General features: G+C 44.2%; 1 protein-coding gene across 2 annotated transcripts in view; it reads left to right on the forward strand.

Annotated features, from left to right (window-relative positions):
* Positions 1-13,417, forward strand: part of NHEJ1 (non-homologous end joining factor 1) — an 81,706-nt gene that overhangs the window by 8,231 nt on the left and 60,058 nt on the right. For both annotated transcript variants that reach the window (XM_047084142.1, XM_047084143.1), the window contains exons 4-5: positions 2,205-2,343; positions 2,919-2,977. In XM_047084142.1, coding sequence (XP_046940098.1) covers positions 2,205-2,343; positions 2,919-2,977 — 198 coding nt within the window. The remainder of the gene's footprint in view (positions 1-2,204; positions 2,344-2,918; positions 2,978-13,417) is intronic.

Here is a 13,417-nt window from a genome sequence, read left to right on the forward strand (position 1 = left end):
TTGTGTTTCATGTTGTTATATTTACTACCACTCAAAGAAATTGCTATTAAGGTGGATTCCCAGAGAGAGGCTGGTTACTACGTTAGGAGTTTCTGTTATTTATTTATTTTTTAATTAATTAATTAATTAAAAAATTTTTATTTAATTTTTTTAATGTTTATTTTTGAGAGAGAGAAACAGAGACAGAACATGAGTAGAGGAGGGGCAGAGAGAGAGGGAGACACAGAATCTGAAGCAGGTTCCAGGCTCTGAGCTGTCAGCACAGAGCCTGACACGGGACTCAAACCCGGGAACCATGAGATCATGACCTGAGCCGAAGTCAGATACTTAACTGACTGAGCCACCCAGGCAGCCCAGGAGTTTCTGTTATTTGAAGGCTGTTACCAGATGGACGGTGACACTGTTTGGTTACCAATTGTAATTACTTTCACTTCAACCCCTGCAAACATTGACTTACTTTCATACAAGTATTCACCTATTTTTCCTCCTAATCTACCTTGAACAGGACCAAACCTAAGAAAATAATTCTTAGGAAAGAGGGTTGGGTCTAGAGCAGATTAATTTTCCCGAGGCAGAACTTCTGCCACATTTTGAACAGTACTTCCTGGAGGCTTAAGTTTATCCGAAGGACCTGACCTGAGAAACAGGACCAGGTTGGGATGTACTGTGTGATGGAAAGAAGTGACTGGTATTTACAGCTAGACTTGATTTCTGGCCTTCCACTCTGTGTCAGTACCCTGCACTTCTTGGGTCCTAGTGCTGGTACAAAAGCAGCTGCCACTAATCCTTGTCACCTATGCCTTCCCCCCCCCATCTCTTCTCCTAATTTGTCCTTAGAGAAAGGTGGGGGTTGGTGTACTACGGTCAGTGGGCCACCTCTGGCTTGCTGCCTATTTTTCAGGAGTTACATTGGAACCCCAGCACCCTGATGTATTACACGTTGTCTGTGGGTGCTTTCCTGCTACAATAGCAGAATTGACTATTGTGACAGGGACTGTATGAGCCACAGAGCTGAAAATACTGACTACCTGGCTCATACAGAAAATGTTGCTGACCTCTGATCTAGGGCATTTCTTCTTAGTGCCTCCTTTAGCTCATCTGCTTGGGGGTAGGGAGAGGAACTCTGATAGCATGCACTAGCCACAGAGAGATGATTGATTTTAGCTTTTTTCTTTGGCTATGGCTTTCTCCTTTCTAAAGCTACTGAATACCTTGCGTAGGTGAATTAAATGATTTTCCTATATAGCTGTGTATTATCATGTGAGAATACCATCTTAGCTGCTGGGTGGCGTGGCTATGCTCACGTCCTTCTTATCTCTTGTTAAGAGCAAGGTGTGCTAGTCGGTTTATTCCTTCCCAGGCTGGCCTCTTGGTGACTGGCTGGCTTCTGTTACCATGACCTGAGACTTTGGTGCATTTGTGGGAGCAAATTGAAACTCTGGGCTCATTCTGGGCTATTGGCAGCCCTGAAATGGCTCGTAATCAGTGTCTGGGTTTAATTTGAGACTGACCCAAGGCTCTCTACTCTCTGTTGGTTTTTGTCTTCTGTTATACGCCAGCTAGCTCACTCTGTTTAAGCCACACCTACTTTCCTGAAGGTTACTTGGGTTTCCACTTTTGTCCCTCAGTCTCTGAGGAGAATTGAGGCAACACCTTCCTCTTATCAACTCTGTCACATCCTTCTCTTTATTTTCTTCTTTTTTAAACAAATTTTAAGTTTATTTCTTTATTTTGAGAGAGAGAAAGAGAGAGAGACAAAAAGAGAGAGAGCATGAGTGGGGGAGGGACAGATAGGGAGAGAAAGAGAATCCTAAGCAGGCTCAGTGCTGTAAGCATGGAGCCCAATGTGGGGCTTGAACTCACAAACCGTGAGGTCATGAACTAAGCTGAAATCAAGAGACAATGCTTAACTGACTGAGCCACCCAGGCACCCCACGTCCTTCTCTTTAAATTGCCACTCCAGGTTATCTGTCCCTGTGTTCTCCTCTATTCTTCCCATCCTTTTATCTGTGCTGCGAAGAAAACCCTTGAACTTCTTTCACATACCTATTTAATTATTTTATTACTGTATTTGTGTAGATGGATTGCTTGCCTATGAAACTGTAAGTCCCTGTGAAAACATTTATTTTTCAATATTTTTTTCTAATTCCTAATATAGTATTAGGGAGTACTCTGTAGGCTGATGGATGTCTCTTCTATGAAAGGTCTCCCAGCATTTGATTCGTCCTCTCATGGGCATGAGCCTGGCCTTGCAGTGCCAAGGGAGGGAGCTAGCAACCTTGCTTCGAATGAAAGATCTAGAGATCCAGGACTACCAGGAGAGTGGGGCTGTGCTGAGCCGAGGTGAGAGGGTATTCTTTGGGGGTGTTGCGAGGGGAATGGTTCAGATGGTCAAAGGGCCTCAGAAAAGGGGACAGTCGTTTGCATTAGAGATGGGTTTCCCTGGGGAGATGCTGACCAGATGCTGGGTGACACTTCTCTCTGCCTTGAGGACTTGGCTGGTGTCCAGTAGCCATAGAAGCTGTAACTGAGTCCAGCCATGGCCTAGGTTATGGCAAGGGGGGACTTTGGAAAAGGGCCAACAGCTCTATACAAAATTGTACGAGGGCGACACAGACTTGGGACCTTAGGAAGTGCTAGAGTTTCAGCTTCAGAATAAAAACTCAGTTTGACCTTTGTCTTCGTGGCAGGAAAAACTCCTAAGAGCACATGCTGCCACCGAACATGTCCTGTGTGGCTAATCACCCTTTCCTCCTCCTGTTTGCTCACACACTCTCATCCCTTCTCCTGCTGGACTCTGGGTGTTGCATGTTTATGCTCGTTCCCAAGAAATCTTGGGCTCTGTTTCTTTTCCTTCTCACAGTCAAGAAGCTCATCCTAAGACTAATATTTCTTTTCTGTATCCCTTCTTATTACAGATCGGCTGAAGACAGAGCCATTTGAAGAAAATTCCTTCTTGGAACAATTTATGGTAGAGGTAGTGTATGCAACAATAAGAACTTTCTTTTTCCTTGCGCAACTTTGCTTTATTTTCTCACGCGTTTTGGGTGTTAGCTCGCTTGCGTGGTTGGGAAGTCCTTTCTCTGAAAAAGGTGCCTAGAGAAAATCTGATAAAACTTGAGACGCACATTGGGGAAGATAGGGTGAAATAGGGGGCAAGAATATAAAAGGCGAAAGTGGGCTGGTTAACATTTGTAAAACATCTCTGTTAACGTAGGGATTTCATTTGGAATTCTCTAACCTTGGAAAGTTTGGTTGACCAGTTGGTAAATTTTTGCTTGTTGAGATCAGATCGCAGGTCTGGATTATAGGGTGGGGGGCTAGTTATTATTACTTGTCCAGGCCCCTTCAACATCCCGCAGCAGAGGAAGGTGAAAAGCACAGGGCTACCATTTGGGAACTGTCTTGTGGGCACAGTAGGCTGTGGAAAATCACAGTGTTTATACAAGGGGACTGGCAAAGGAATGAATGGGGAGTAGATAATTGTGGCCTGTCAGAAGCTCCTGCCTAGGTTTCCCTTCTAAGGATTGAGCTTGGCCAAAAGAAACATCTATTAAATGCCAAACAGGGGGAGTATTAATAATAGTGACCTTTGATAATAACAGTCAATATTGATCTTCTCCTTCTCTAACTCTTTTGGGACTGGTTAGTTGTACAGTGAGTACCTTAGTATTATTGCCCTGTTTTCTAATTATATGTGTTACCCAAGTTGGTACTTTACTATGTAAGCAAATAATGCTATTATAATATTGCATTCTGTATAGATTATTCATATTTTTGTCTTGTCATCTAGGCTAATTTGTAAACTCTTTGTGGACAGGGACGGTGACTCATATTTCTTTTGAACATGAAATTAATGTTTTTCACAGGGCTAGGCCTAAAGCAGGTGTTCTTGACTTGGAACCTTCTGTTCTGCCTCTGTGCATTGGCCAAGCCAAGACGCCATGATGCTTGGGGTCTTAACACTAAGAGCAAAAAATGCGAGTTGAGTGCTCAGTCCACCTACTGAAGCAATTTAACTTTGGAGAAGAAGGAAAGCATGTTCTGTTGAGTCCTGAAGCAGAGGAGATTTCAAGTCTTTATGGGGAAAGAGAGACCATTACACTTGCCACAGAGAGATTTCCTAGGCCATTTTTCTGCCAGATAGCTTCCTCTGTCCATAAGTGTAGGTATTAAGGAGGTTAACACAGGCCGGGGGTGACATGCTAATTCCCTGCTTCAGCCCCTTAGTTAAACAATACAAAGCTTCGTCTTAGCCCAGCAGAGAGGTCCCTTCCTGATTTAGTGCCCACATACTTATCCATCTTGATTTCTTAACATTTTTCTTTATGAACTTTATACTTCAGTGACAGACAATGACTTTGAATTGCCAAAGTGCCTTTCTTCAGCCTTTATGTCTTGGCATACATTGTTCCCTTAATCTATAATGCCCAACGCCCTGGCCTTATCTACCTTGTAAACTTCTATTAATCTTTGAAGTGTCAGCTTTGGCTTCTTTGGGAGACCTTTCCAGACTCTCCTTGTAAAGATAGTCCTTCTTCCCGCCACCATAGTACCTTGGTTCCTACCTCTGTTTTACCACTTACAGCTTTGTGATATTACCGTTTATATGTCTGCAAGACTATGCCTTTCTCCTCCATTGATCTGTGGACAGTTTGAGGACAAGGACTGTGTTGAATGCTTTTCTGTATCCCCAGCACTGAACAGAGTGCCTGGGAGTCGTAGGTTCTCACTAAGTTTGTGGATGAAGATGTTGGTAAATCTGTGCTAGGGGAATTTCATGAAAAGTGTGGCGGTGTGGCCTGTGCATACAGTGCTGCTTGTGAGACCTATATTTGGGGTATTCAGTTATACTCTTGGTTTATTTTGCAGCTTCGGATAAATCAGTACTCAGAGCCTCCATTTACTCATTTGTAAAATTGGAAGCTCCTCTCTTCCATGCTTTGGGGTGGGGGCAATCCTGCAGAATCGAATGAGAAAGCATGGAGAGTCCTGGTGCCAACCCAGGAAGAATATTGGTGTTTTGGAACCAATTACTTCAGGAATACTGGTCTTCTAAGTACTGGGTGGATCACACCCAAACCACATAGACTTACGGAATTTTATATATCTGCAAAGGAGCTGAGAGACAAGTGGCTGTAGCTTTCCATTTCATAGATAAGAAATTGGGCCCCAGAGAGGTTAAATGACTTGCCTAAGGTCATGTAGCTGTAGCTGTAGCTGTATGTTTAGGACTGCCTACATTTCTTATCTGGATCATCCCTATTTTGTTTTGCCACGCTAACTGGCTGTATACACCAATTAGAGGAGGGTTAAGGGCTAGGACAATGTGGAATTCTTGTGACCTCTGGGATCACTGCAGTGTCCTCTGGGATCACTGAATGTCCTGCATAGCCGCTAGAACCCGTTTCCTAACGGGACTGCAGAATTTCTTAGGGCCACTGTACCTTTTCAGTTACTCTTCTTGCCTGGGGTCCTACAAACAGGACACAGAAGGGTCATGGGGTCACCCAAGACAGCTGAAAGGATGTGCCATCAAAATAAGCAACATAGGAAGATAAACAAACCGGGGACAGAGAGCTCGGGATGAAGGTAGAGGGGGGCCACGGCTGATGTCAGAGGGCCATGCGGTCAGTGCCTAGGGTCTGTTTTTCCTAGTTCTAGGCTAGGGGCCATAGAGATAGAGCACAGAGGGCAGTAGGGCAGGGAAGTTTCTAGGAGACTAAGGCCAGGAAAAATATTTAAGGGTTGAACAGGGGTTACATCTTCATATTTAGTTCTTTTGTTTTTCCTCTCCCGCCAAGAGCCTTCGATTTCGCATTTCCAGGGAGCCCCAGGGGGCCAATCGATGGTGGCCTGATCGGAGGGGGAGTACTGGCAGTGTTCCTCAAGTTGGCTGGATGGAGTGGCTGCTGGTATGATCTTCATAGAGGGAAGATCCCCATAAAGAGCATTTCTTAGGACTGGGGGCTGGGAGGCACCATCAGGAATGGAAGATGAGTCCAGGAATTGGGGACTATTACCACATGGCAGTAGGAACTGTGTTAAAGAAGTTTAGGAGGATGGGGCTGGCATGGCCCTCTCTCACTCTAGTCCACTGGAGGGAGTTCCTTCCCCTGGCCCTGTCCATGCCTCCCTCTCTCCATCTGGTTGCCATCAGGCTGTGCGGCTGCTGGCGGGCTCTTTATTTATTTATCCCAGTGTAATGGGGTGAGGAGGGAGCTGGCCTGAGGCTGGCATTCCGAGGCCGTGCCACTGAGCCACAGGCGGTTTGCATGGGTGTGTGAGTCACTGGGGCTGCATGCTGCTCAAACCAGACGCGGCCAGGCTCAGGGACAGCAGGCAGCCCAAAATAGAGCCCCGCCCTCTGCAGCTGGCAACCCCTGGCGGGGAATCAGCCCTTAACACCAAAACCTGAGCGGTTGCGTGAAGTTGGCTTCCTTAGGGAGGGGGCCTTAACGGATTCTCTCCTTCCCTATCTTCAGAGGAGAGTATTCAGCATAGCCAGTCATTCCCGTTGCTGCAGGCTGCATGCCTTGTAAGATTTAAATTAATCTGTTCGGTATAGTGCCTTCACCAATGTCTATTATATGGTTATAGTTATGTACCTATAGGTAGCATTGATTTGACTCAGCGTCCTAAATGTAGCCTTGTGTCCTGTCTAGTTTTAAGTTACTGTGTTCATTCTCTGGTTGCAGCCCGATGCTAGAGCAGATGCTTCAAGTTGTGAAGATACTCACTGCTGCTCTTAGAAAGCTAGAGGTTATATCAGTGATCCCTGGGGAAGATGATCTTTTAACCTGGAATCTGCTGTCCTGTTGAGTTCATTCACAGATAGCCTCTGCTTGGTTTCCTTGGCCAGTGTTCCATTCTTTACCTGCCCCTTAAATGTTAGCGTTACTCAAGATCCTGTCCTTATCCACTCACCCTTCCCTCTCTGGGGCATCTCATCCAGACCCCAGTTTCAACTGTCGCAAGTACACCAGTGAGTGCCAATCTTATGTCTCTACTATGCTGCAGCCCATATTTTTTTCTGCACATTTGACATGTCCACCTGGATGCCCCACATGCAATGCCCTAAACTTGTCCAAAAGAAACCATCTACTCCCCTAAACCCATTTCTCTTCCTATATTCCTTATCTTGGGGAATCGTACCAGTATCCGTTCAGCTTTCTAAGCTAGAAACTTGAGAGTTACCCATTTTTCTCTTTGTCCTTACTTTCAAAGCCTAACTTGTCAACTCTCTTTTGAATCTGCTCTATTCTATTCCGGCGTTCATTGCCTTAGATTAGCACCCCCACCCCCGTCCCCCTTTTATTGGTTTGACCTTCCAGTAGCGTCCTAGCTTGTCACTCAGTCAGTCCTTATTCCCCTCCAGTTGAATTTGCGTTCTGTCAGAGTGATCTCTTTGAAACGGAAACAGAAAACTAGATTGCTTAGAGTCATTTAGGGGTTCCCGGTTGCCTACAGGATAAAGTTCAAACTCCTTGCATGGCACACAAGGTCATTCACACAAGGTCATGACATATGATTTGGTCCTCTTGACCTCTGCAGTCTGATCCTCTGTCACTCTCCCACACTGAAGTCTTTATTTTATTTTTTTTATTTAGAAAATTTTAAAAATATTTATTTAGTTTTGGAAGAGTGCAAGCAGGGGAGGGGCAGAGAAAGGGGGACAGGATCCAAAGCGGGCTCTGCACTGACAAGCTGACAGCAGCCAGCCCAATGTGGGGCTTGAACTTACGAACAGTGAGGTCATGACCTGAGCCGAAGCCGAAGTCAGACACTCAACGGACGAAGCCACTCAGGGGCCCCTACCACACTGAAGTCTTAATGCCCATACATCTCTTGACCAACTTGCCTGGTATTCTTTTCTGTCTCATCCTCGTGGCAGATTCCTATTTAGCTTTCCTGACTCTGCACAGACATCACCTCTTTTGTGTTTTCCATGACAGTTTTTCCTTTCCGCAGTCTGCTCTCCTTTCAGGCACAGGGACACTATCCTGCTATTCCCACAGCCTCTTGTACATATCTCTGCCGTGGCATTTGGCATAAGGGAGGATATGGAAATGAAAAAGAAGGATGGGGGGGCAGGGAAAATTGAGTTCGCTGATCTTTTCTCATTTAGGCTTTTCCTTTATAATGCTTGTTAATTCTGCGGCACCTGGGTGGCTCAGTTGGTTACGTGTCCAACTTTGGCTCAGGTCATAATCTCGTGGTTCATGGGGATGAGCCCCACGTCAGGCTCTGTGCTGACAGCTCAGAGCCTGGAGCCTTCGGATTCTGTGTCTCCCTCTCTCTCTGCCCCTCCCCCAATTACGCATTCTCTCTCTCTCTCTCAAAACTAAATAGACATTAAAAAAATTTAAATATAATGCTGGTTAATTCCTTCTCAAGATTTTCTTCACATGGCTTCTGTAGTATGATACTGTCCTGTCCTTCATCCTACTTCATTGGTTGCTCCATCTCCAAACCGCTTGCTGGTTCTTCTCCCTTATTACCTCTTCATGTTGGAGTGCCCAGCATTCAGTCCTTGGTGCTCTTATATTTTTTCACTCACTCCTTTAGTGATCTCATGTAGTCTGTGGCTTTGACCACCTTGTTGATGAATCCCAACTTTAATTTTTATTCTTAGACTTTCCCCCCAGACTCTGGGCTGCCTGCTCAACATATCCGCGCGGAAGTCCGCCAGAGTGTCAAACTCAATGTGTCCAAAACTGAACTCCTAATCTTACCCCCAAATTTGCTTTTCCAACAGCCTCCTCACATCTTAGTTGATGGAAACATCATTCTTTCACTTGCTAGGGCCATAAACTTTGGAGTCATCCTTGACTTCTTTCTCTCACATCCTGCCTCTAGTCCATCAGGATCTCCTGTTGGCTCTTCCTTCAAAACACATGCATACTTTCACCTCTGCTGCTACCCTTCTGGTCTGAGCCATGTTTGTCTCTTTCTTGCATTATTGCAGTAACCTCCTTACTGGTATCTGCTGCTACCTATGCCTCCTTCTGGCCCATTACCAACAAAGCAATCTTATTAAAACACAGATCACATCATGATACTCCCCTGCTCAAAGTCCTTCATATTGGCTTCACATTACACTTATAGAGCAAAATCCTACATGATCTGGACCTTGTTACCTTTCTTTTTTTTTTTTTAATGTTTGTTTATTTTTGAGAGAGAGAGACAGAGCATGAGCAAGGGAGGGGCAGAGAGAGGAGACACAGAATTGGAAGCAGGCTCCAGGCTCTGAGCTGTCAGCACAGAGCCCGACGTGGGGCTCGAACTCATGAACCACAAGATCATGACCTGAGCCGAAGTTGGATGCTTAACCGACTGAGCCACCCAGGTGCCCCATGGACTTTGCTTGTTACCTTTCTGACCTCATCTCCTACCACTTTCTCCTTCTTTTACTCCACTGCATCCACACTGGCCTTGTGCTGTTTTTCTAACTCTCTCTGACTACCACCTGATTTTAGTCCTCTTTGCAGCCTGTTTCCTCTGCCTGGAATGCTCTTTCTTCAGATATTTGTGTGGCCAACTCTCTCACTTCCTTTTTGTCTATATTAATTATCTACTGGGGCGCCTGGGCGGCCCAGTTGGTTAGGCGACCGACTTTGGCTCAGGTCATGATCTCACGGTTCATGGGTTCGAGCCCTGCGTTGGGCTCTGTGTTGACGGCTCAGAGCCTGGAGCCTGCTTCGGATTCTGTGTCTTCCTTTCTCACTGCCCCTCCTCCGCTTGTACTCTGTCTCTCTCTGTCTCTCAAAAATAAATAAATGTAAAAAAAAAATTTAGTTATCTACTTCTTTATAACACATTACTCCAAAATGTCATAGTTTAAAACAACAAACAGTGTTGAGGGTCAGAGATTTGGAAGCAGCTTAAGCTGAGTGATTTCTGGCTCAGGGTCTCCCATGAAGTGGCAGTCAAGGTGTTGGCTGGGAATGCCATTATCATAAGGGGCTGGAGGTTTCACTTCCAAGCTCTCTCATGTGGCTGTTGGCAGGAGGTGCCATTGCCTTGTCATATGGCCTCTCCATAGGGCTGCTCACATTACATGGTCCTGGCTTCCTCCAGAGCAAGTGATCCAAGAGACAGACTAAGACCAAAATGGAAGCTGCAGTCTTTTTACAACCTAATCTCAGAAGTGACAGCCCATCACTATCTTACTGTAATCCCTTCATTAGAAGTGAGTCACTAAGTTCAGGCCACACTCAATGGAAGGGTAATTAAGTTACACCTCTTAAGGGGAGGTGTCTCAAAAATATAATACATGGTTTTGTTCAAATGTCACCTTCACAATGGAGTTTACCCTGAGTATCCTATTTAAAATTGCAAGCCACATCCTTGCCCCTCTGTACATGGCACTCTCATTTTTACCAAGCTCTACTTTTAATTTTTTCCATAGCACTCACTTTCAACATATTACAAAATTTCCTTATTTCATTATATTCATCATTTATGGTATCTTCCCCCTGTTAGAATGTGTAAGCTCAGCAAAGACAAGTATATATGTTTTGTGCACTGGTTTATCCAAAGTGCATAGAACAGTGCCTCTACACACAGTAGGCATGAAATAAATATTTGTTCAATGGATGTATGAATGTTATCTTCCCACTCCTCTTTATTTTCCCTACCTTATGAATAGGCCGTGAAATGATCACCTGTTGGTAGCCCGAGATCTAGATAGCCCTACTATAAATAGATGAGGAGCCTAAGGAAAGAAATGCTGTCTGATTGCCATTCTCTCACCTGCCTGTTTATTGGGAGATAGTCCCAACTTTGGGATGAACTATCAACCTTGAATCTTTCCTTACTGAGTGACCCCAGAACCTCTTTTTTAGACCAGTTAAGAAATTAAATATCACAAAAACCAAAAGAATAAGAACCTACCAAAATCCTGGAAAGAACATTAGTCATACAGCCAAAAGTAAGTTCTTAAGTTTCCTCTTTCCTCAAATTTTCCTCTCTCTGGGCTCTCCCTCCACAGTTAGAAGGGCTGCCCTGCTACCATATGCCTGGTATTCAGTATGTAGAGGAAGGCACAGGACCCAGTATGCCTTCATGGGCATCGTAAAGAAGGATAAGTCTAGATGAAGGAGACTGTCCTCCCTACCAGCATGCATGTCAGTTCTCTGATTGAGAGAACCCTGTGGTTAATTCATTCTCCCAGTATTCTCCGTGATGTATATGCACCATGCCAGGTTCTGTGAGCAGACAGGGTATGAGAATATTATCGTCAAAGAGCTTTTGCTATGCTTAATGAATGGTGATAGGGGCCACAGTAGTGGAGTGATCGGAAGAAGCTTCCTGCAAAAGGCAGGACTTGATCTGGACTTCCATGTTTGTTTTCGGCTTCGGTTTTGCTAGGGAACTCAGTGGAAGACATTTTAGCTGGGAAGCACATGGGTGAAGGCTGTAAAATAATGAGTGGGAGAGGATTAGTAGAAAAAAAGGTTAGCAAGATAATAACTTCAGGCTAGGTTGTTGGGGGGCCTTAAATGCTGCTCTGGAAGATTGGTACTTCATTCTGAAGGTAAATGTGTTTCAGCTTTTTTTTTTTCTGCCGGCATTCCATTTACTTGCCAGTTTGTGTTCAGTTATTAACATCTATCATTACAGGCAGTGATTCTCAAACCGGCACATCTCCTAGGAAGGAGGTGAGCACTTCCTTCTTGTAGTTACTCATTTCTGTCGTAGATAGTGGGAAGCTGTGGAAAGTTTTGGCTGGAGAATTGACATAGGAAAGTGATCTTTGGGAAGATTAGTCTGTCCGTGGTATGCCTATGTGAGCTCAAGAATAGTGGTACTGTTGACAGACTAGGAAAATCATGGGTGGGGCTCAATTAAATCTAATCTTGGGCATACAAAGGAATGGTTTTCCTTATTTAAAACACAAATCCACCAGTATTTGAGCTCTGGAATGAAAATCTCCAGAGAGGAAGGAATGGCTGCATATGTTTCTCAGCTACATTTCTTCGGAATTTTGCCTCCTCTGGGGTTTTCCCAATGTGGTTCCTGTAGTCACTCTTGAGCCCTGCTGCCACCGGCCACCACCTCTTTTCTTTTGGGCCCAAGGATGTATTAAAAGGCCTGTTTCTTTATTTTCCTTTTACAAAGCATTACAGGGGTTGATACTTTCCAAAGAAAATTTATCAAAAACCTGAGGGAAAGCAAAAAGGAAATCAACATAACAAATACAAGTGGAATAAAATCACTCATTTCCAAGAGAAGATTTCTGATTGTGGCAATCCTAATAGTGAAGGACTTCATCAGCCTCTAAATTCTCATATCCAAAAGCCTTGAAATCAAGTGTTACTAACTCCGATGACTACAGGGGACCAGCGTTCAACATAAATATGCGTATCAGGCTGGATAGAAGACAACAGAGATTTGTAGGGGTCTGTGGAAAACTGAATTGCGCATGCCCCCTGTGTCTAGACCCAGATAGGCTAGCACAGTTGAACAGACACTGCTCTGGGGGATTGTGTATCGTACTTCATTCAGAGGAAGTTACCAACTCTTCTAAAATGAAAACTGTTTTTGTTTGTTTGTTTAGCTCCACTGAATCCACCATTAGTCTCTTATTTGGTTTCATTCTTATTTCCAGTCTGAGAAATCCACTTAGTTGAGAATTGAGTTGTGAGGCAGTGATGATGGATATCTTATTTCTGGCAAACATCTAGCCTTCTTAGGCCTAAACTCTAAGCTTCTCATACCTCTGGGACATTTGGCAATGATTCACACAGTTGAATCTCTCTCCTCTTTCCCCAGTAGAGGAAAGGTTTCATCAAAGTCCATTCATTACATTATGGCCATTAAACAGTGCTTTAGTGTATAAAAAATGATGACTTATATATGATCAGAGTTAATGAAAAAATATAAGATGAAAGTCTTTTTCACATACGTGTTGGATTTAAATTGATTGTAGGACCTGTAAGTGGTAATGCTCAGGAAAGCACTGACAAAGTGGGTTTGAAGCTTAGGTTGAAAAGACCTATAGAAATAGATCTGGGAGTCTGCTGCAGAGGAGAGATACCTGAAGTCATGAGAGTGGATGCCTGTTTTGCTGGGAAGAGCATGAAGAAAAGAACAAAAGTCCAATGATTGAGATTTGGAGAAGAGTCATAGTTGGAAGGAGTAGTAGGAGCCAGTGAAGGAAGTGTGAGCAGATAGGAGGAGAATCTGAACACAGTAGTTAATTAACCCAGAAAGGGGAACAGACAGTTATCAAGTACATACGTACATGTGCCAAACACAGTGCCAGGTGGTTTATCTAACTTACGATCCTTAAACAAACCTATGAGGTTGGTGATATTATTTTCATTTGAAAGATAAAGAAGCAGAGGCTCAAGGGCTAAGGAATTTGTTTCAAGTCAACTCACCTGATTTTCTCATATTTGTCTTTACTCAA

Source organism: Lynx rufus, unplaced genomic scaffold (assembly GCF_022079265.1).
Source record: "Lynx rufus isolate CCGP_SWC_20201006 ecotype Redwood Valley unplaced genomic scaffold, mLynRuf1.p SCAF_2, whole genome shotgun sequence".
Taxonomy (NCBI): domain Eukaryota; kingdom Metazoa; phylum Chordata; class Mammalia; order Carnivora; family Felidae; genus Lynx; species Lynx rufus.